Raw genomic sequence first — 23,920 nt, 5'->3', positions numbered from 1 at the left:
AAGAAAATAAAGAATAATTCTCATTTCTTTTTAATGCAAACCTTGAAAGTTGAAATCATTATTTAAGAGAACTTATTTCTCTTAAAACTATTTGAAAAAATAATATTTCCAGTTGATATATAATTATCATGATCTCTGCCTAGCTGCTAATAATCTATTTCTTTTTGTAATGGGCAGGAAATAAGCTGAAGACCTATTTGTGATTATGATTTTAATTGTTTTTTAAAATATTTTTTTATTTAAAAATATATTAAAATAATATTTTTTTATTTTTTAAAAATTATTTTTAAAATTAATATTTTAAAATGATCTAAAAATAACAAAAAATATTAATTTAAAGTATAGAAAAAATAAATTTTTTTAAAAAACATTTTTGAAATAAAAATAAACAGTAGGCATCACGTACGAGAATGAATTAATGTTGAAGCACATTGGATTAGCACGTTAATAAGTACTCTCATCGACTAAATTCACGTGCACGTTAGTATTTCTTAACAAATATACTTTGTATACTCATTTAGCAGGACTCACACTAAATGGTTTTTTTCTTTTTCATTTTTTTTTATTTTCATGCATGCTGGAAGAAAAAATAGATCAAATAAATTAACCAATTATAGTTATCTAGCTAAAAAACAATTTATTTTCTTAGAAAATTTAATTTGAAAAAAGGATTAATTTTAAGTTAAAACATAAATTAAAATCTATTTTCCAAATAATTTATATCATGAAATTTATTCTCATAAATAAGTTAATTACTTTCCTACAAATAAATGTAGCCTTATTAGACGTTGAATGCATCCGGATTTTCTTTTCTTTTCTTTTCCAAGAGATAGATCAAGACTTGTTTATCCAAAGCAAAATAGGAATTTTTTATTAAAAAAATATCCTTATTTAATTAGAATAAAATAATTTGACATTCTAATATTCTCGACTCTCATGTGTATACTTATAGAAGAGGGACTCTTTAATTTAAAAAGTGTTTAGAAGTGTACTAATAATTAATTTTTAAAATGTTTTACAATTAAAAATACATTAAAATAAAGTTTTATTTATTTTTTAAAAATTAATTTTAACATTAATATATTAATATGATCTAAAAACTCAAAAAAAATATTAAATTAATAAAAAAAATTATAACAAACCTGTAAACGCAGTAGACATAACGACTAAAAAACAAATTAGCAGAACGGACACGAAACAATAGCTTAATGAAGTTGAAGCTACAACAGACTTTCTGAGCAGCAACTCCTTCACAGACGCAGAAATTATAGCAGCATATTGTTCACAAATAGACATATATCAAACATAAAAATTCCAGCAAAGTTTTCTTCTTTGGCAGTACCTGTTGTAGTCGTACGCAGCAGAAAAACGCAGCATCTGTAGCAATCTTCAAGGCAACAGATCATCCTTGAAATTGCAGCAGCAGTAGGGACCTTCCAAGGCATAAAAAGCAACCATATAGCGGTAGCTAGTAACAACAGCAACCATAAAAATCATGGAAAGCAAGGAAGCATTTGAGTTTGTTCATTTTGATATTTGTGGGATAATAACTCCACTTTCTAATGGAAGGAAAAGATATATAATCATCTTCATTGATGATTATAATAAAAAATTGAGTTTAATTTTTGCAAATTTTTTTTGAAGCTTTAAGAGGTATAAATCACTTTTTGAGAATGAAGTTAGCAAATCAATAAATATTCTTCAAACATATCATGGTGATGATTATAACTCATATGAATTTGCACTTCTATTAATTAAATATCACAACGTGTTAGAAAAGACCTACATGGATGAAATTAATATGTCATTGAGAAAAACAACACTTGAGAGTTGATAAAGCTTCCAAAAACCCCATAAGATCATTGGTGTATAAGAAAAAAATTGAAGGATAATAGTGAAGTTGACAAATATAAAGCATATATGCTTGTTAGCTAAAGATTGCAAGTAAGAGGATAATCTGTTATGTATTCAGAATTCAATTAGTACGTGTTGAAGAATGTTGAATATCAGTAATTAATAGCTTGGAAAGTTAAATACTTGGATGTTTAGTGTTTGCAACATCGATAACACTACATGTATAAATCCAAGGAATAGGTTTTGCTTGTTGGTAGCAAACAGTAGTATAAAAACACAGAGGGCATGCCTGAGAAGTAGGCAAAGCATCAAGTCCAGCCAACCAAATTGTTCATAAAGGCAATAAGCACCTTTCTCTGAACAAAGAAAGATGGGGCTGTATTCTGTTTTCTGGGCAGTGATTTTGCTTGCGAGTGCAAACCCTGTCCATGGCAGCGATGCATGCACAGGCTTGCCTGGTTTGCTTAACTGCGCCCCGTTCTTGCTGGGTAGTGTCTCATCACCTGATGCCAAGTGTTGTAAATCTCTAAAATGGCTAAGTCAGCATGCTATCAACAGGGAAGACAAAAGGGAACTCTGTAAATGTTTAAAGATAGAAGATTTGAAGCACAAGGGCGTTATCCTCGATAGAGCCAAAGCACTCCCTCGCCTGTGCAAAGTCCAGCTCCCGGTGCCGCTCATACCTGATAATATAGACTGTGACAAGTAAACATTGATATTATTTCTCTTTATTTATTCATTCATTTATTTTGCTTCTTTAAATATTCCAGGAATTTATTTTTAAATGTTTAATTTAATTCTCATGATCTCTGCCTGGCTGCTAATATATTGATCTATTTTCTTTGTGATGGGCAGGATAAAAGCTGCTGATGAGGAGTAAATTGAGATGTCTGCCTAATACTAAAGGAATAAACTGCATGGAGGCATGGTGCCTAGATATATCTTAGAGCCTTTCCTGGCTCCTTACAGAAGTCCAAGCAATTTTATGAACAACACAATATATAATAAAATAATAAAGAAATAAAGAAAATTATTGAAATAATACAGTCTCTTTTTATATAAAATTTCTATGGTTTTGAAATTAATGGTGATATTGCTTGGATAATATTATGATCCTTGTTGCCTGCTATCTTTACTATACAGTTGTCCCAAGGCGGTTCGCTAACGTGGAGGTTTTTGCAGGTGATTTTTACCGACAAAATCACCGACGGATTCAAAACTGCAGCTCCGTACAGTGATGTGACCGGTTCACCATTTAAAATACCGACGGAATTATCGAGGGATTCGAAATGGCAGATCCGTACGGTGACGTGTTGATTTTTCCGTCAGAATAGCCGATGGACGCACCGACAGATTATTCCATCGGTGAAACTGTTGGAAAAAGTTAATATATGCCCTCTCTCCCGACCCTCTTCTCCCCTATTTATCCTTCTTCTTCCTAATCCCAACTCTCCCCATCTGCAAACAACCAGCCCCCCTCCCTCCAAACAAAAATCTCCCTCATCTCAGCACAACAAGTTATATTTTTTGAAGTTTTGTGGTCACATCATTCGTGTTCTGATTTATCGACGGATTTTATCAATTTTCGTAAATAATTCTATCTTTTTAAATTCTAACATTTAAATGTCAATTTTATTGTTTTTTTAGTATATGTATTTTGTTAGTAGATGTACATGTTTTATTGTTATTTCTCAAACAAACTTGTAGTATACGAATGTATAATTTTATACTTGTTATGTCTTGTTTTCTTCTTCTTATTATTATTAAGTAATTGCATTCTTGAAAATATTTTATACTGCAGTAGGGACGTCATACCAATAAGGTGCCTAGGAAACCCAATACACGAGAACCTACTTTTGCAAGGAATCATGTAGTTGCACTTTAAATCATGATGTATTTTATATGAATCAATGTACTGAATGTATAACTATTATTAGATCCTTTTAGATTAAATTTGTGATGACTATTTGTAGGATAGAATACAAACTCATGTCTATGTATGTATATTTTAAATGTGAACTTCTAATCATGCAAACATAATATTATGAGTTTACGTAAGATTCACTTTTAAATAAAATGTTGATTGTTGTTGATGTATAGATTGTATATTGATGATGTGAAGGGAACATGTTCGCCGATAATCAACACGATGTGTGTCAAGTACAAAAAAAATTTTTTCCTGTTGTTTTGGGCTTGAAAAGCCGAGTTGTTACATGTCCAATGCACTCAAGGTTGCAGGATTCCACCGGTCTTTATCTGATTATTCTTTAGTCCTCCGTAGCTATCAGGGTAACTTTCTAGCAATACTGATATATGTGTGTCGCACGTCGGAAATTCGCGCGGCGTCCGCTGGCGATTTTTTCTATTATTTGTGTTTTGCTTGGTTCTTTGGAGTCGCCACCTAGTATTATGGTCACTAGGAACCTATGGTCTGCGAGAGTCTGAGTAAGGGACTGGTTGTGCAAGGGGAAGACGCATCACCCCCAGTGCACCCTACCTAAGGTAAGCTGCATTGTTGTTTGATTATTTTTTTCTAGGTCGAGTTTCTATTCGTTGGTCTTTTCTAAGGTTCAAGACAGATCTCCCTTCGTGAGGGAGTCTCTATCTTATTGGGTTAAATCCTAACCATTCTAAAATCTAAATTTTAGGATTGCATTTATTTACACCTTGTATCTTTAATACCCGAGGGTGTACTTTATCGTGTAATTTTACACCCCACAAATATTAAAGCCTACATCTGGATCCTAAAAAAAAGGTTGGAAAAAGGTTTTTGATATTTTGGCCAAACCCTAATGGATGATCATAACTAGTTATGATATCCATTTTTTTTGGATTTTTAAAATGTGAGAAAGATAGAATTTCTTTTGAAAACATGCTTGGAAAATTCTTTAGGACTTGGCCGTATGCTATAAAATATTTTTTCTTTTTTTTGAAATTTTTTTTTTTTTTTAAAAAAAATATTTCAGAGAAAACCGAGTATTTTAATATCGGACTTGTATCTTACAATGTAAGTATACAATCCAATATTAAGCAAACTTGGCAGAAAAATATTTAAAAGAGTCATAAGTTTTTTTTAAAATGATTTTTGAGTTTTTTTGGATTTTTTTTTTAATTTTTGAAATTGTTTTTTTTTTTGAAAAAAAAAAAAAAAGATAATAATACACTGCATGAACAGTAGACATGAATTATAATTCACGTCTACTATTCATGCGTGAACAGTAGGACGTGAATTATAATTCACGTCCACTGTTCACTCAGTGAACAGAGAACTGAGACGACGAAGAAGAAGGGGAAGGGGAGGAGAGAATTACCTGGCGTGGAGGGAGTTGGCGGCCTGGCTGGTGGAGCGCGGTGCAACTGGAGGTGGTGAGGCCGGCGGCGTGCACTGGTCACGGCTGGAAGAAGAAGGAAACGAGTCCTGCAGAGGAGAAGGAAAGCTCACGGCTGGAGCTGTTGGTGTGGCTGAGGAGAGAACTGCTACCCCGGCTGCCTTTGGGAAGGAAGAGAGCTTCTGGGCAAGGTGGTGGATGCTACCTCTGCTGTCGCCGCCGCTGCTGGAGTCACGGTGGCAGAGGAGAAGATTTTTACAGAGGAGAGAGGGAGAGAAGTGGTGCAACTGTCACGTGAGATGGTTTTATGGCTACTGGAGGTGGGGATGATGGTGAGAAGCCAGGTGATGAAGGTGGTGGTGGCTGAAGGCCACGGTGGAGAGAGGAAGCAGAAAAAGGATTGTTTGCAGGAAAAATGAATACAGAAGGCTGGTTTTCGGCCAACTTTGAGCTCGATTTCCTCCGTCCTCTGAGCATAAAAATTGCTCCTATTTATAGGGCTGGAAAGAGGGTAATCTTGTCTTCAATGTGGAAAAAGTCTCAGCCCTTGATTCGACTCGAGTAATCCAAGCCGTTGGTTCAAAGTGTGCACCTCGAGCTGCCAAATTTTGGCAATCCAAGGCTGCAGACTGAACGAGGTGGCCACTTTGGGCCAATAAACGAAGCCGTTTCAAAGTTTTTCGACCCGACCGGACCATTCTCGAGGATAAAGGGGTTTCTTGTGGACATTTTGGTGCACGGGTTGTCGGATTTGGAGGAAGAAACGAGGCCGAAAATGCTCCTTAAAGTCTGCCACTCGGGCAGTTTCGCGGGGAAGATGATGAACAGTGACCCGTTTTTTTTTTTTTTTTTTTTTTTTGCAAAAACTTGGTAAAAATTAAATTAGGTCTTTCAAAATTCTAATATTTCAATTAAGTTCAAATTAGGCCCCCAAACTTAATTTTTCACCGATTAAGACCTCAAATTAATTTTGACCCGCTTAAAGTGTAATTAAGTCCTTGTACTTAATTAACTCCTTCAATTGGACCTAAATTAATTCTTGAACATAATTAAAATTCAATTTGGCCCATGATTAAATCAAATTGGCCCATTAAAAATTTAATTATGCCATTGAACTTAATTTTCATGCAAATTCGTCCAATACTCATTTAATTTGACCTTTGAATTTGCATTTTTCTATTTTTGGGCATAACAGCATACACTTGGCCCTTGAAATTCTTCTGAAAATTGCAGCTTGATTTTCGCCTATTTTTGCAGCCTTTATTTTATTTATTTTATTTTGATTTTTTATTTTGTTTTGATTTTTTTGGGAAAAAAACGAATTTTGGGGAATCACCCAAAATTGGGTGATGACAGTTGCCCCCCTCTTTACAATGCTTACGGTAGAAAGTCTTGTAAAAGACTTTAGATAGTAAGCGTTGTAAAGAAGAAAAAAGGATGAGATATGGTTGACTCATCTTGTTGAGGAATGATGAATCCTCTTGAGGGTTAGAGAGCGCACTCGAAAGGAGGTAAGGTTAGAAAAACACCCTACCTAAAAGGTTAGGACTCGAGGGAGCTCTTAAAAAGAGGCAGGGTTGGACAACGCACTACCTAAGATGGTTGATGGCTCTAAGGCACATTCAAAAGAGGAGGCAGGGTTAGAAAACACACTACCTAAGGTGTGATGGCTCGAAGGCACATTAAAAAGAGGTATGGTTGGAAAACACACTACCTAAGGTGGTTGATGGCTCTAAGGCGCACTTAAAAAGAGGCAGGGTTGGAAAACTCACTACCTAAGATGGTGGATGGCCCTAAGGCACATTAAAAAGAGGCAGGGTTGGAAAACACGTTACCTAAGGTGTGATGGCTCGAAGGCGCACTAAAAAGGAGGTATGGTTGGCTCAAAGGCACATTAAAAGGAGGCATGGTTAGAAAACACACTACCTGAGATGGTTAATGGCTCGAAGGAGAGCTAAAAGGAGGCATGGTTGGAAAACACACTACCTAAGGTGTGATGGCTCTAAGGCGCACTAAAGGAGGCAAGGTTGGAAAACACACTACCTAAAGTGGTTGATGGCTCTAAGGCGCACTAAAAGGAGGCATGGTTGGAAAACACACTACCTAAGGTGGTTGATGGCTCTAAGGCGCACTAAAAAGAAGGTATGGTTGGAAAACACACTACCTAAGGTGGTTGATGGCTCTAAGGCGCACTAAAAAGGAGGTATGGTTGGGAAACACACTACCTAAGGTGGTTAATGGCTCTAAGGCGCACTAAAAAGGAGGTATGGTTGGAAAACACACTACCTAAGGTGGTTGATGGCTCTAAGGCGCACTAAAAAGGAGGTATGGTTGGGAAACACACTACCTAAGGTGGTTAATGGCTCTAAGGCGCACTAAAAAGGAGGTATGGTTGGAAAACACACTACCGAAGGTGTGATGGCTCGGAGGCACACTAAAGAAGAGGCAGGGTTGGAAAACACACTACCTAAGAGGTAAGGGCTCTAAGGCACACTAAAAGGAGGTATGGTTGGGAAACACACTACCTAAGGTGTGAGGGCTCGAAAGCCCATTAAAAAGGAGGTAAGGTTGGAAAACACACTACCTAAGGTGTGATGGCTCTAAGGCGCACTAAAGGAGGCAGGGTTGGAAAACACACTACCTAAGGTGGTTAATGGCTCTAAGGCGCACTAAAAAGGATGGTAGACAGGGCTAGAAAGCATACTATCTAAAATGTGAGGGCTCGAAAGCCCACTAAAAAAGAGGTATGGTTGGAAAACACACTACCTAAGATGTGAGGGCTCGAAAGCCCACTCGAAAAAGGAAGTAGGGTTGGAAAACACGCTACCTAAGATGTGAGGGCACGAAGGCCCACTTAAAAAAGGAGGTAGGGTTAAAGACCACACTACCTAAGAGGTGAGGGCTCAAAAGCCCATTCAAAAAAGGAGGCAAGGTTAGAAAACACACTACCTAAGGTGTGAGGGCACGAAGGCCCACTAAAAAAAGGAGGTAGGGTTAAAGAACACACTACCTAAGAAGTGAGAGCTCGAAAGCCCACTAAAAAGAGGAGGTAGGGTTAGAGAACACACTACCTAAAAGGTGAGGGCTCGAAAGCCCACTCAAAAAGCGGTGATTGTGAGACACTAATCTATCAAGATGAAGGTTATGCATCATGATCAATATGCATGTATACTTACCTGAGAAATGTAGGTCCCTTTTTTTTCTTCATGGAGTTCTCCTTTCTTCATGGAGTTCTGATTTTCTCAAAAGTTTGAGTCTCTGATAGTAAGCTTCGATGGCTCTTTTCGCTCTTGCTTACTCGAGTCATATCTTGTGATTTTGACCTCTAGGAAGGATTGAATACCATCACACTTCTTTGTCCTCCACCCCTTTACCTCAAGGGTTGCCAATTTTGCCCAACATTTTTCCTAGAAAGGGAAAAGGGAATCATGAAGCCGACTCTACCAGATGTTTTTGATTGCCGCCTAGCTTGATCATGCCCCCAAGTATTCAAATCAGGTTTGAGGATGAGGCTAGGTGAAGGAAGGTCTAGTTATTTACAAGGAATTGTTTCCATGATGAATTTTTGGAATTTCAAAGCTATTCCAGACACAGAAATCATTTTGATGTTTGTTGAAAGCAAACTCATTCTGAAGAAAATCAAGTGATTCCTATTGAGAGGTTTTCAGATGTGATGAAAACTTTTGGTTTTGATTTTGGTGAAAAATATGAAGTGACATTTGGATGGTCACAAAAGTTTGGAATATCAATTTGAGGGTTATTGAGAACTGTCTTTCGACGAAAATGTGAAGAAGTGACATCTGGTTGGTCACAAAAGGGTTGAAATGTCAATTTGAGGGTTATTGAGAACCGTCTTTCAAAGCATTCATTTTATTTGCATGAATAATGATTTTGTTTCGCATGAGAAAGCACTGCCTACCGATCCAAATTGCTTGCCTTTGATCAGAAAGGGCTTGATTAGGCACGTAATGTAGGCTTGGGCTCTTGGCTATAGAGAAAAGGATATTTGTAGGCTCAAAAGGTGTTTAAGGGACTTTAAGACTAAGGATCACTAGTGCTTATATCCCAACATTTTTTGTTCATACATTTCTGGACCTTGGAATTGATTTGTAAAATGGTCCACGGTGCCCCCCAGTGTTGGACTTGAGCTCTTTCTCTTTTCATTTGATTTTGAGCATCATTGCATTGGCTTGACTTTTTTATGCTCAGAATTTTGGATCCTTTGGATTTTGTTTTCATGCCCCCCAGCTTTGTATGGACACCCTCGATGATTGAGAATTTTCTTTTATGCCCCCCAGTATTGTTCGAGCACTTTCAATCGTTAAGGTTTTTCATGCCCCCAAGAGTTATTTGGGCACTTTCAATCATTGAGGATTTTTTTGGCACTTGCCCCCCAGTGTAGGGTGTGATCCTAGCTAAGGTTATTTTTCAAGGAAAATGCATTAGGCTCAAAAGGGGATTGCAAAGGATATATTTCAGCCTTGTGAAAGGATTATCAAAGATGGCCTTTCTTCATCTCAAATGCATGCATTTAGGATCGGTAAGCCTTGCTTTCATGCGAGTATGCAGAGTGATTTCTCATTAGTCATGCAAATAAAGCTCAGCTTTTAGAGTCACTTCATTCTGTTGTTTTTTTTTGGGTTTTTTTAGGTGTATGGTTACCTCTCTAAGGAATCACCTGAATTTTCAGAACTCGTTTATTTGAACAGACACCAACATGATTTCTGTTTTTGTACTAAACTTTGATTTCCCAAAAATCCTTGTGAAAACATGCATAGTTTTGGAAGAAAGGGGAAACACGCCCAAAGATTCTTGGCGCAATGGTTTCATGTTTAAAGGTTATGTTCAATGTGTTATTTGCATGAAACAACAAAAAAATGAAGGCATGTCATGAACACAGGAAAACACATGGTTTTATTAACAGGAAAGGCTCATTTGAGAGAGAAAGTCTTATGGCATTATGAGCTAAATTGCTAATAAGACTAAAACAGGTTGAAACAGACATGATCAAACAAAAGGAAATAATTGGGTAGGCTCCATCTTCCCATTCTATAGCAGAACTTGGTCCTCTATCCTTGAGAGTGCACATTTCCTTTTTCACACCTTGCTCTTGCCATCAGTGCTTTGAGGTTTTCGGAGCATTCCACCTCCAATGCATTCACCGATCCGGTACCTGAAGCATGATTGGGTAAACGGTTCGAACTCACGTTTGGAGTTCCTTCGAAGGTTATCCATCCAGCTTTAATCAAATGCATGAGCCTCTTCTTGAAGGCACTGCAAGTATGAATGTTGTGTCCCGCAGCACCAGCATGGTACTCGCAAGTGAGGTCAGGCTTGTACCAGTTGGGGTAAGGTGGTTGCAAAGGTGTCAAAGGTTCTGGAGCTATATGCCCGATGCTCAGTAGCTTTTGGTACATCTCATTTAAGGGCAACGGTAATGGAGGTAGTTGCTCTTGGACTCTTTGGTGTTTGGTTTGAGGCTTAGGTTTTCTTGTGAGGAATGTAGGGCTGAGATTGATGTTAGAAATTTGGGGTGAAGGGGATGGAGTGTGATAGTTCTGGAATGGGTTCTTCCTACCCCTATATCCACTTTCAACATAGTCAACCTCTTTCTTTTTATCTTCAAAGCCTCTTTTCTCCACAGATGCAGAGATTCTACCACTCTTTACTCCTTGCTCTATGCGTTCAGCTACTGCCACAGCGTCAGTAAATTGTTGGGCCGAACTACCAATCACATGCTCGTAGTATGGGTCTTTGAGCGTGTTGGCAAATAGAGTGACCATCTCTTTATCCAGGAGTGGAGGATGTACTTGAGCAGCTAGGTCTCTCCACCTTTGAGCATATTCCCTTATGCTTTCCATGTCCCTTTTCTCTAAGTTGGACAAACTGGTTCTGTCAGGAGTGATGTCCATATTATACTTGTATTGCTTGACAAAAGCATCCACCAAGTCTTTCCATCTTTGGATCTTGGTGTTGTCCAATCTCATGTACCAGTTTAATGCCGCCCCACTTAAGCTATCTTGGAAAAAATGCATCAGTAGTTTTTCATCATGTACTACTTCTGCCATTTTGTTACAGTAGGATTTGAGATGAGTTGTGGGGCATTGTGTCCCAATATATTTGATAAATTCAGGAACACGAAATTTCTTCGGGACAACCACATTTGGGACCAAGCACATTTCTACTGCTCGTACTGGATCGTACAAGTCTACCCTCTCAATGGCTCTGATTCGGGCTTCTAGCGCTGCCATCTTATCAATGTTATCAGATGACTTGGTCTTGTGGGACTTATTGGCAAATGCATCTATGACTGTGGGGGTTGGTGCTGGTGGCATTGAGTGCACAAAAGCTGGATTGTGTGGAGGTTCATGACCATGTTCACTCATTGTTTCTTCGAGTTGAACTGTTGCTGGAGGTTGAACAAAAATAGCAGGCCGGTTGGAAGGACCTTCACCAGAGGCATTTCTAAGTGTTTGCTCAAGTAAGCTAGTGAGGCGAGCCACGCTTGCTTTCAGAGATTCTAACTCTTCTTGGAAATGGGCGTCACAGTGAGCACGCTCTTCACCTTCCATGTTTTGTGTTCAGAGTCGGGTGTTATAGGCTATTTGGGGACCTATATTTCAACCTGTTGCATGTATGTATGTTATTTACAATGGATGGATGTATGTGTGTGGATGCAAATGTAGGTACACCCATGCAAAATGAATATGTAAGGGGTTCATGCTCTAAAGGAAGGTTTTAGGTCATTACATGATGGGTAGACTTTCTACCTAGTCTTAAAAGGGTCTATGAACTGCCCAGTGACCACCTCACGTGAAGGCAGTATAGGGGTTTACAAGGAATGGTTGGGACACATTGTGACCGCCATTACCGAGTAAACACTCAGTTTATAGTTGGATGTTTCACGAATCTGAACCCCGACTGAAAGTCATGAGGCAGACCGCTACTCCCCACCTAATCCTAGAATTGGGTTTATTCGCAAAATTAAAATGCATGCTAAAGCAGTAAAAATGCGAGCTAAAATTAAAGACCAACAAAAGGAAAACAATCAAACAATCAATGCTTAGTCCGACCAGACATGGCTATCCCCAGTGGAGTCGCCATTCTGTCGCACGTCGGAAATTCGCGCGGCGTCCGCTGGCGATTTTTTCTATTATTTGTGTTTTGCTTGGTTCTTTGGAGTCGCCACCTAGTATTATGGTCACTAGGAACCTATGGTCTGCGAGAGTCTGAGTAAGGGACTGGTTGTGCAAGGGGAAGACGCATCACCCCCAGTGCACCCTACCTAAGGTAAGCTGCATTGTTGTTTGATTATTTTTTTCTAGGTCGAGTTTCTATTCGTTGGTCTTTTCTAAGGTTCAAGACAGATCTCCCTTCGTGAGGGAGTCTCTATCTTATTGGGTTAAATCCTAACCATTCTAAAATCTAAATTTTAGGATTGCATTTATTTACACCTTGTATCTTTAATACCCGAGGGTGTACTTTATCGTGTAATTTTACACCCCACAAATATTAAAGCCTACATCTGGATCCTAAAAAAAAGGTTGGAAAAAGGTTTTTGATATTTTGGCCAAACCCTAATGGATGATCATAACTAGTTATGATATCCATTTTTTTTGGATTTTTAAAATGTGAGAAAGATAGAATTTCTTTTGAAAACATGCTTGGAAAATTCTTTAGGACTTGGCCGTATGCTATAAAATATTTTTTCTTTTTTTTGAAATTTTTTTTTTTTTTAAAAAAAAATATTTCAGAGAAAACCGAGTATTTTAATATCGGACTTGTATCTTACAATGTAAGTATACAATCCAATATTAAGCAAACTTGGCAGAAAAATATTTAAAAGAGTCATAAGTTTTTTTTAAAATGATTTTTGAGTTTTTTTGGATTTTTTTTTTTAATTTTTGAAATTGTTTTTTTTTTTGAAAAAAAAAAAAAAGATAATAATACACTGCATGAACAGTAGACATGAATTATAATTCACGTCTACTATTCATGCGTGAACAGTAGGACGTGAATTATAATTCACGTCCACTGTTCACTCAGTGAACAGAGAACTGAGACGACGAAGAAGAAGGGGAAGGGGAGGAGAGAATTACCTGGCGTGGAGGGAGTTGGCGGCCTGGCTGGTGGAGCGCGGTGCAACTGGAGGTGGTGAGGCCGGCGGCGTGCACTGGTCACGGCTGGAAGAAGAAGGAAACGAGTCCTGCAGAGGAGAAGGAAAGCTCACGGCTGGAGCTGTTGGTGTGGCTGAGGAGAGAACTGCTACCCCGGCTGCCTTTGGGAAGGAAGAGAGCTTCTGGGCAAGGTGGTGGATGCTACCTCTGCTGTCGCCGCCGCTGCTGGAGTCACGGTGGCAGAGGAGAAGATTTTTACAGAGGAGAGAGGGAGAGAAGTGGTGCAACTGTCACGTGAGATGGTTTTATGGCTACTGGAGGTGGGGATGATGGTGAGAAGCCAGGTGATGAAGGTGGTGGTGGCTGAAGGCCACGGTGGAGAGAGGAAGCAGAAAAAGGATTGTTTGCAGGAAAAATGAATACAGAAGGCTGGTTTTCGGCCAACTTTGAGCTCGATTTCCTCCGTCCTCTGAGCATAAAAATTGCTCCTATTTATAGGGCTGGAAAGAGGGTAATCTTGTCTTCAATGTGGAAAAAGTCTCAGCCCTTGATTCGACTCGAGTAATCCAAGCCGTTGGTTCAAAGTGTGCACCTCGAGCTGCCAAATTTTGGCAATCCAAGGCTGCAGACTGAACGAGGTGGCCACTTTGGGCCAATAAACGAAGCCGTTTCAAAGTTTTTCGACCCGACCGGACCATTCTCGAGGATAAAGGGGTTTCTTGTGGACATTTTGGTGCACGGGTTGTCGGATTTGGAGGAAGAAACGAGGCCGAAAATGCTCCTTAAAGTCTGCCACTCGGGCAGTTTCGCGGGGAAGATGATGAACAGTGACCCGTTTTTTTTTTTTTTTTTTTTTTTTGCAAAAACTTGGTAAAAATTAAATTAGGTCTTTCAAAATTCCAATATTTCAATTAAGTTCAAATTAGGCCCCCAAACTTAATTTTTCACCGATTAAGACCTCAAATTAATTTTGACCCGCTTAAAGTGTAATTAAGTCCTTGTACTTAATTAACTCCTTCAATTGGACCTAAATTAATTCTTGAACATAATTAAAATTCAATTTGGCCCATGATTAAATCAAATTGGCCCATTAAAAATTTAATTATGCCATTGAACTTAATTTTCATGCAAATTCGTCCAATACTCATTTAATTTGACCTTTGAATTTGCATTTTTCTATTTTTGGGCATAACAGCATACACTTGGCCCTTGAAATTCTTCTGAAAATTGCAGCTTGATTTTCGCCTATTTTTGCAGCCTTTATTTTATTTATTTTATTTTGATTTTTTATTTTGTTTTGATTTTTTTGGGAAAAAAACGAATTTTAGGGAATCACCCAAAATTGGGTGATGACAATGTGGATGATGTGATATTGGCTGGAAACAATTTGCAGGACACAGAGAACACCAAGCTTTTCTTGTCTAGACAATTCAAGCTGAAAAACTTGGGATAACTTAAGTACTTTCTCGGCATAGAAGTTGCAAGATCACGGAATGGGATTAGTTTGTCATAGAGAAAATACGCCCTCGACATTTTGAATGATACAGGATTTTTGGGTGCCAAGCCATCCGGTTTCCTTTGGACCAAAATGTATCATTAACACAATATGATGGGAAGCTCTTAGAGGATGAATCAACATACAGAAGGTTAGTTGGAAGGTTGATATAATTGACTATAACTAGACCCGACTTAACTTATGTTGTGGACATCTTAAGTCAGTTCATGGACAAATCTCGGCAACCCCATTTGGCAGCAACTCATCAAGTCCTCAAATATATCAAGCAAACACCTGGACAAGGCATCATGTTACCATCCACGGGTAACCTTCAGTTACAAGCATTTTGTTATGCTGATTGGGCTCGTTGTAAGGACACAAGGAGATCAGTTACCGGTTATTGCATTTTACTTGGAGGAGCACCTATTTCTTGGAGGACCAAGAAACAGACGACGGTATTGCGTTCAAGTGCAGAGGCAGAATATTGCTCCATGGCTACTACATGCTGCAAGATTACATGGCTGAAAAATATTTTAAAGGACTTGAAGATAAATCACAGACAACCAATGACTCTGTTTTGTGATAATCAAACAGTAATGCACATCACATCAAAACTAGTGTTTCATGAGCGAACAAAGCACATCGAAATAGATTGTCACTTGATACGTGAGAAGATTCAAGCAGGAATGATTCAGACATCCTACATTCGAACTACACAGCAACCGACATATTTATTTACTAAGCCATTAAGTTCCACACAGTTTGAGAATTTATTTAATAAGTTGGGTATAATTAATATACACTTCAACTTGAGGGGGAGTGTTAAGAAAATCTAGCACTGACTAGACAATAAACCAAATCAACACTGAATAGGCAATAAACTTGTAATTGAATCGTTAAATTATTAGTTTCCTTGTTTGTAAATAATGAGGCTTGATTATAGACAATAGTGCAGGATCCTGATGTAGAACCATTAGTATAAATTGTAATCTTTTCGTTGATTGAAATAATAAGAAAATATTATTTCGCTTCAATATATTAGCACCTTTCTCTGAACAAAGAAAGATGGGGTTGTATTATGTTTTTTGGGCAGTGATTTTGCTTGCGAGTGCAAACTCTGTCCATAGCAGCGATGCATGCACAGGCTTGCCTGGATTGCTTAACTGCGCCCCGTTCTTGCTGGGTAGTGTCTCATCACCTGATGCCAAGTGTTGTAAATCTCTAAAATGGCTAAGTCAGCATGCTATCAACAGGGAAGACAAAAGGGAACTCTGTAAATGTTTAAAGGAAGAAGATTTGAAGCACAAGGGCGTTATCCTCGATAGAGCCAAAGCACTCCCTCGCCTGTGCAAAGTCCAGCTCCCGGCGCCGCTCATACCTGATAATATAGACTGTGACAAGTAAACATTGATATTATTTCTCTTTATTTATTCATTCATTTATTTTGCTTCTTTAAATATTATTCCAGGAATTTATTTTTAAATGTTTAATTTAATTCTCATGATCTCTGCCTGGCTGCTAATATATTGATCTATTTTCTTTGTGACGGGCAGGATAAAAGCTGCTGATGAGGAGTAAATTGAGATGTCTGCTTAATACTAAAGGAATAAACTGCATGGAGGCATGGTGCCTAGATATCTTAGAGCCTTTCCTAGCTCATTACAGAAGTCCAAGCAATTTTATAAACAACACAATATATAATAAAATAATAAAGAAATAAAGAAAATTATTGAAATAATACAGTCTCTTTTTATATAAAATTTCCATGGTTTCGAAATTAATGGTGATATTGTTTCAAATAATATCATGATTCTTGTTGCCTGCTGTCTTTTATTCTTACATATAACCCAAAAAATCCATATATCATCCAGAAACTCTCCAGAATTGAGGGGTAAAAGTAATATTAAGAAAAATTAAGAATCGACATCCAATGATTAAAAAAAACTATAAATTCTAAAATATACAGTAGTTTCAAATATTCATATAAGTGATTAGTTATGCTTTAAGAGAAGAACCACATCACCCTTATAATATTATATTTTACAAAAGATTAGCTTTGCTATATATTTTCTCATGAATATGTTTTTGTGTTGCCATTAATTATCTTAATTATTTTTATTTAATTCTAAATACACAATTTAAGTGTTTATATCTCTCAATAAACAAAAGAAGTTATGTGTTAATTTGGACACTCATTAATTTGTCAATAGTCATAAATTGATTGAGGAACCCTAAAGATTAATGCAATATGGAATAAATAGGCATAGATTTCAAGGCAGTCTTGGCAAGAATAACACGACTTGCAAGGGTGAATTTGCTCCACAGCATATATGAGTAGAACGAGAATGAATTAATGTTGAAGCTCATTCGATTAGCATGTTAACCATCACATATACAATTAATCACCCGCACGTCAGTATCGCTTAAGAAATATATACTTCATGCACGCTGATAGGAGGAGCTAATAAAAATAAATTAAAATTAATGGATTAACTATAAATTAAAATATTCCCTTCAACGCCTATAAGGCAACTTCAGAATTTTAAGGTTTATTAATTTAATGTGGGATAAACATGATTGATGATAGCAAAAAAATGAAAAAAAAAAACGTGAAAATTTCAATTTAATTTGTTTTTAATTTTGAGTTTGAATGAGATTCAGATTTTCCCTTTCTTTTTGTTTTTTTTTAAACCGCTAACCTTATATTTTCAAAATATTTTCAAGAGTTTAGATTAACTTACAGTTTTCTTTTTATCATTATTTAAAAAAAAATTCAAGAGCTTTCGCACGGGTTTTCAATGATTTTTGTTAATGGATTTGGATGTATAGTTTATGGAAGAGATTAGAATTGAAAACGTTGCATAACATTAAGGGCACGATTGATATGAATGGTAACATTGATAGCTAGTATTTTTATAGTTAACGCAGAAAAAAAAATCCATAACATATGTTAAGAATTTAAGTGTTATTTTCTATTTTTTTTAAAAAAAAATGCATTACGACAATAATTTCTCAGATTGATAAACAATAAAGGTTAGAGGTTAGGCATGGAAATTAAAGGAGCGTTTGGGAACACGGCTGAGGCTGCGTTCCCAAAAAATTTAAATTTTTTTTTAGTTAAAATTTAATATGATTTGTACGTTTTGAATCGTTTTGATGTGTTGATATTAAAAATGATTTTTAAAAAATAAAAAAACATCATTGGCATGCATTTTGACATGAAAAGTTATTTGAAAAGTACTTGCAACCACACTGCCAACCACGCTCTAAGGTAGTATCGGCAAGAACATCAAGATTTAAAGATTGTTTGAAATTATATTATCGGTGATGATTTAAAGTGTTTTTTGTTTAGAAATAATTAAAATAGAGCTTTTTTATTTTTTTAAAAATTATTTTTAATATCAGCATATCAAAATAATCTAAAAATATAAAAATTTATTAATTAAAAAATATAATTTATATTGTATTTTCAAACACTGTCTTCGTCATCTTTGATTTTCGAGTAGAAAGCGTAGACGGAATTTGATTCACGACATATGAGTGGAACGAGAATGATGGAGCTCACTGGATTCGCATGCATGTTAACCACTCCCATGTACAGTCACGTGCACGTTAGCATTTCTTAACAAGTGTAAACGTTTGAAAGGAGGAGGTCTGAAACTCATGTTTAAACCTGGCAGAATGTGCTCGGATGGCCCGACACGTCTAGTTCTTAATAATAATAAAAAAAATCTCCAGCTCACGCAATTAGTTTTTTTTTTTTAATTATTATTATTAAAGAGTGGATAACAGGATGTCCCAGTGTTTTTTTGAAAAAAATTTGCAAATAATATGTAGCCTGCGTGCCTGGAATCCGGCGATCCACTGGTTAATTGGGAGCAAGGGGTGTTATACACCCCCAAAATCTATTTTTTATATAATTTTTATTTAAAAACATTTAAAAATCTAAATAAATTTATTTATACCTTCAATTAACTTAATTTTTTTTAAAAAATCAATCTAAAATCCAAAAACTTTCCAATGTCGAATCTGGTCTACAAGGCAATTTAAAAATAAAAAATATAGAAGTGGAAACTCTTACATTAATTGAAGGGAAGTCATTGAAATCATAATTGATCATTTTAATAGTCAAAATTTGCGTTAATCATAATTGAAGGGAAGACATGATGTGTGTCAAGTAAACCCTGAACAAGCTCAACTTCTGACCAAAACGAGACTCGTGCATGGAGGGATCCCTTAAGAATTCAAACCTAAATCTTCTCCACCAGAAAAACAGAATATATGGAAAGGGCAAGACATTTTCAAAGGCTTAAACTATAGGAAATTGTCTCGTTGTATTCATTTGCGAAAAAAAACTAGATAGATCGAACTCTACGACGTCAAAATGATAGATCGAACTCTATTTTACCTGCAGAAAATAGAGCTAGCTGTAATCGAAGTTCATACAAAGAGCAAAAACCAAGATTCTTGTTTTTTTCTTCTCTTTTTCGATATATATTAATAAGGAACAATATGAATGTAATACTACAAAGAATAAAAACCCCAAATTTCTTGAGTCCTTGGGCAAAGGGCACTGTTGTGAGAAACCGTTGATGCATGCCAGCAAATGAAGTATCTCCAGGTCTTAAGCAAAGGTTGTAAGAAGCTGAAGTAGCCATCTAGTCACTCATTTCCCTCGCGGAAAGAAACAGCAACAGAACTGCATGATAGTAGTATTGTTCTCGTAAACGAGACAGAAAATGGAAGCATGGAAGAGGAGAACATTGGAGTTCGTAAGGGTTTTTTTTTTAAGATTTTTAGATTTGAAATTATCTTAGAAAAGGCAGCATAAAACTTCTTCAATGCCTGGTGCTTGTGCTGCATGCTGCAGAATATTTTACAGGTTATATGGTATGGAGTTGATCATACGCAGTGCTTACCTTTGATAGAGAGGAAGAACTTCCTTGGTTTCTTTGACTAGTTTGACGATTTACTGGTTGGGTTGGCACAGAAGGAAATGTCGTTGATGCAATTTGTTTCTCCTCTTTCACTCTGTTGAAAACCACAGTAAAACCTTCACCTGAGTTTGGATCTGTTTCATCCCATGCTCCAAATTTGGGAATTGATGCTCCCCTCTGATGCTGTCATCCCCATGGAACTTAAGAAAATTAAATTTAAGTGACAGTAAAAATATCTCTCTCTGCCTTAAAAATCATTTTTTCTAATTTTCTCTGTCATATTTCTCTCTCTTTTTTTCTTGTGTCTATCTTTCTTTTATACAATACGTATTGATAATTACAATTCGAACATGCACAATAATTTTTAAGTAATAGGCGAGGAGGATTTTTGTACTAACCCAACAAAATTCCGAAAAAGAAAAAAGGTAGAACGACTGCATACAATATAAAGATGTTGAAAAGAAGAAAACAGTAATGCCTTTTAGTTTTGCTAGGAATTAAGAAGGCTTACACCGTCATGATTAGCTGAATGAGTTCTTCTACTTCTCTGTCTAGAGTGTCTTGATGAAGACAAGGCTTTATTTCCCTCGGAACTACTCTTCTCACTTCCTGATTCTGATGTGATGCTATTGTGGCTTGCACTCTTCTGATGATCATTAGCAGATCTTGTCCCCTGTGCATTGTGCCCTTTGAGTCTCTGATCAAGGCTGTGATGTTCTGCAGTAATTCCCTGATAGGCGCCAGAAGAGAAATCGACATCATCTTCCATGCCCCCTCTAGCCTGCATGAAGGCCTCCGGATTCTCCTCCGGATCATTTGGGTTCATCCTCATGCCGGATTTTTCCTTGCGTGCAGTGTCGAAGTAGGCAGTGTATGGAACATTATCATTATCCCAGCCACCAAACTTGGGGACATGGTGACGTTGCTGTGAAAGAATCATGTGTAAGAATGGGAAAATTTTGTGCAGACACACACTTGATAAATTCAATCTCAGTACCACCAATGTATTTAGATTCTTTAAGGCTTCAAATTAACATAGTAGGTTGTTATACTGCTCACAGATGACACATAACGCGTAGCATCTGGCGTGAGAAACCTTAGTTCTTTCCTTTCACTACGCGTTGGATCAACAAGGCTATTACCATATCTTAATTTTCTGTAATAATAATAGATTGATATAGAAATGATTAAGAAATACTAAAATCCAAGCTAGCTCTGTCTTTTCGCTATACGCTGCGTCAGCAAAGCTATTGCAAGATAACACAGGATAGATTGGAGAAATCATCTCATTACAAAATACCAGTTCAAGCAAAGATGATCCGACATAGAGCAAGTTGAAGAAGAAAAACAAACCTAGAGACTAGACAGCAAGAAACATCTTTAAAACAAGGGAGAAAAAGATCAAGAAAAAGAGAACTAAGTATTATATTTTAGCTGCGAGATCACTTACAGCCATTGATGGAGCAGGTGATGTAAAGAACTGGCTGATTTTGCTGTGGAGATCAAAGGAGTTTAGCTTAGGGTGGGGGTCATTTAATTTGAAGACGTATAGGAACCTGCTGGCAAAGTTTGACACAACAAGTAATCGATTCTTACAAAGTTTACAAAAGCCAATGAAAAAGCTAAATTCAGTATAAAAAATTGAGGTATGCTGCCAGAATCTTGTCCTTCATTTGCTATGAATCAATCGCTTTGTTCTCATCCTCACAGCATGTAGTGTTTGTACATATTGTGCTAAACTCTTTTACGAAAGCTAAATAGATTAGATTCATTTTGACTGTTTTTCTCCCTTCATTCACCATGGAAGAAAACCAGTGAATACAGAATTTAACTGTTAACTTTTCAATGAATTTGCTGGTTCCAATCTTTTCCCTTCCTCCTTGAGAAACATCCAATCCGAAGTAACTCTATGATAATCATTGTGGAATAAATAAAATAAAAAAGGATTCTCAATTCTTTATTGTGGGAAAAAAGATGAAATAAGTCGTACAGAATCAATAAATTATGATATAATACCCTTTGATGCAGTTTTTTGTTTTGTTTTTTATGATAGAGGGATCAAATAAAATATATACTCGAACATGATTTATATTTTTATATCGATTTATATTTTTTGAATAGCATAAAATCATACCAATTATAATAAGAGTTGATGTGATTTTTATTTTTGTTGTAATATATTGTTTACATTTTTTTTAAATCATATTAATTATAATATAATATTGGTCAATTATGTCGTATAATTGGATTGAGGTTGTTTGTTTTTGTATTTGTAATTGTGTTTGGATATGTTTTAAAAATATATTTTATTTCAAAAAACATTGAATTAGTTTTTTTAGTGTTTAATTTCTGATAATTTTAATATGCTGATGTTAAAAATTAAAAAAATTATTTTAATATATTTTCAAGTGAAAAATATTTTTAAAAAATACCTTACACTACATTATTAAACTTACACATGGATGCGAAGTGATAGGTAGGGGTGATTATTTTCGGTTTGGTTTTTATATAAAAAAAGTAACCAAACCGAATTTTTTATTTAAAAAAACCGAAACCGGTTCAAACTGATCAGTTTCAGTTTGTTTTTTAGGACAAAAACCAGTACCGGTTAGGCTTGATTTTTTTAGTTTGGCTCAGTTTTTTTTATTAAGCTTGGTTTTTTTCCTTGTTTTTTCCCGGTTTGGGTTCGGTTCAGTTTTTTCGGTTTCAGGCTTATAAAACCAAAACCGAACGAAACCGGTCGGTTTTTTCAAAATTTTAATTGGTTTAATCGTTTTTTTTTCATGGTTTGGTTTTTTTTATTATTTTTTTTCCGGTTTTCTCGGTTTAATTAGTTTTTTAGTTTTTTTACTCAATAGGTATCTAATGAAATATTAGAGCTATTCTTGAGATGATAATCATCAAATTTCTAAATGAAATAAATCCCATTTAAAATATTCCAATGACATGTATTGTAATAATAAAAACAAAATAAGTGAAACTGATTGCCATAAATCACCTATAAAATATAATTGTTTGAACTACTTTCAGTTACACAAAGCTTGAAAATTTGAAAGAATATACATGCACATTCAAAGGTAGAATCCAAACAACATTAAAACCAGAATCCATGACACCCTAAAAGGCAAATGGCTGGAGGAAATTAGAAGTAAAACGTATTAAAGCAGTTAAAACACATTAAACACTTTGTCACCTAGTTAATTAATCAGGCTTTGGAAATTGAAAATCGAACCACTTTCCACACAAATCCAAAACCAGAAAGAAAGAAAAAGTGTGTAAAAGCAACTCCATGCACACTGAACAGTGTTATCCTGTGGGCTTACTGCACTATAAAGAGGCAGCTTGTGCAGAGCATTCAGCACTAAGCAAGCCCAGTTGATCATATAGGTAAGTAGCATTAGTCTAGAGAGTGAAGAGAGATGGAGAAGAAAATAGTGGCGGCTGTGATTGCTTTTTGGCTAACGCTTTCTTTTGGGAGTGGAAGCACAAGCGTGGCTAACGACATTTGCACAGAAGCCATTACTAGGTTGCGCAACTGCCTCCAATTCTTGACTACTACTGCCCCATCACCATCTCTTGCTTGCTGCGAAGCTGTGGGATGGGTGAGTCAACATGCTACCACCACACAAGACCGTAGGGACCTCTGTAAATGCTTAAAGAGCGCATCTCTTGCTTACAAGGTTGATCCTACCAGAGCTAAGGAACTTCCTGATGTGTGCAAAGTCTCTGTCCCCGTGCCCATCTTACCCCAAATCGACTGTGACAAGTAAACGACTGACTTCTCTCTTTTCCTTTTTCTTTTTTTGTTAAGTGAATTGAATTTCTCCTCACATTAATTAATCTGTTCTTGTTCATGATGTGTGCAGGATCCAGTCTTCCATTGATTGAGGAGTAGAGATGTTTGCTTAGAAGAATAAACTGGAAAGATTAGTAGCGTTGTGTTACTGTGGAGAGATTAATGCCATCATATTTAGAGCCTTTCCCTGTTATGTGTATGCATGCAATATGATGCATTGTACATATTTTAGGGCAAGCACTGTGTCAATGAAATGATATATATATATATATATGGCCTCTTTTCGTATTTTCTGTTTCAATGAATCCAGTTATTTCAATGAATTTTTATGCAGAAGATTGCACACACAAGCACTTGATTTATGGACCAAGCTAATTAACAATAATTCATAT

At 36.4% G+C, this 23,920-nt stretch overlaps 3 protein-coding genes across 3 annotated transcripts; 1 reads left to right on the top strand and 2 right to left on the bottom strand.

Annotated features, from left to right (window-relative positions):
- Positions 1-10,252: 10,252 nt before the first annotated feature.
- Positions 10,253-11,755, bottom strand: LOC133703613 (uncharacterized). Its single transcript, XM_062128235.1, has one exon. It carries the CDS (start codon positions 11,753-11,755, stop codon positions 10,253-10,255), a length of 1,503 nt encoding a protein of 500 aa, XP_061984219.1.
- Positions 11,756-19,174: 7,419 nt separating this feature from the next.
- Positions 19,175-20,672, bottom strand: LOC133703612 (RPM1-interacting protein 4-like). Its single transcript, XM_062128234.1, has 3 exons — positions 20,244-20,672; positions 19,715-19,915; positions 19,175-19,222 (listed from the first exon to the last, which is right to left on the bottom strand). Exons 1-3 carry the CDS (start codon positions 20,670-20,672, stop codon positions 19,175-19,177), a joined length of 678 nt encoding a protein of 225 aa, XP_061984218.1.
- Positions 20,673-23,151: 2,479 nt separating this feature from the next.
- On the top strand, positions 23,152-23,620 carry LOC133703611 (non-specific lipid-transfer protein P3-like). Its single transcript, XM_062128233.1, has 2 exons — positions 23,152-23,498; positions 23,599-23,620. Exons 1-2 carry the CDS (start codon positions 23,152-23,154, stop codon positions 23,618-23,620), a joined length of 369 nt encoding a protein of 122 aa, XP_061984217.1.
- Positions 23,621-23,920: the final 300 nt, after the last annotated feature.

The sequence above is a fragment of the Populus nigra genome, chromosome 9, assembly GCF_951802175.1.
Source record: "Populus nigra chromosome 9, ddPopNigr1.1, whole genome shotgun sequence".
Lineage (NCBI taxonomy): Eukaryota > Viridiplantae > Streptophyta > Magnoliopsida > Malpighiales > Salicaceae > Populus > Populus nigra.
Note: the sequence above shows the minus strand (reverse complement) of the source record. Positions and strands in the feature narration are given on the sequence as shown.

Excerpts from the sequence above, each read along its gene's own strand:
- LOC133703613 (XM_062128235.1), bottom strand. The coding sequence starts at position 11,755 with ATGGAAGGTGAAGAGCGTGCTCACTGTGACGCCCATTTCCAAGAAGAG.
- LOC133703612 (XM_062128234.1), bottom strand. The coding sequence starts at position 20,672 with ATGATTCTTTCACAGCAACGTCACCATGTCCCCAAGTTTGGTGGCTGG. Across the intron at positions 19,916-20,243 it reads ATTCAGCTAATCATGACGGT|CATCAGAGGGGAGCATCAAT; the intron begins GTAAGCCTTCTT and ends TGGGGATGACAG. Across the intron at positions 19,223-19,714 it reads GTTCTTCCTCTCTATCAAAG|CTAGCTCTATTTTCTGCAGG; the intron begins GTAAGCACTGCG and ends CTTCGATTACAG.
- LOC133703611 (XM_062128233.1), top strand. The coding sequence starts at position 23,152 with ATGGAGAAGAAAATAGTGGCGGCTGTGATTGCTTTTTGGCTAACGCTT. Across the intron at positions 23,499-23,598 it reads CCCCAAATCGACTGTGACAA|GATCCAGTCTTCCATTGATT; the intron begins GTAAACGACTGA and ends TGATGTGTGCAG.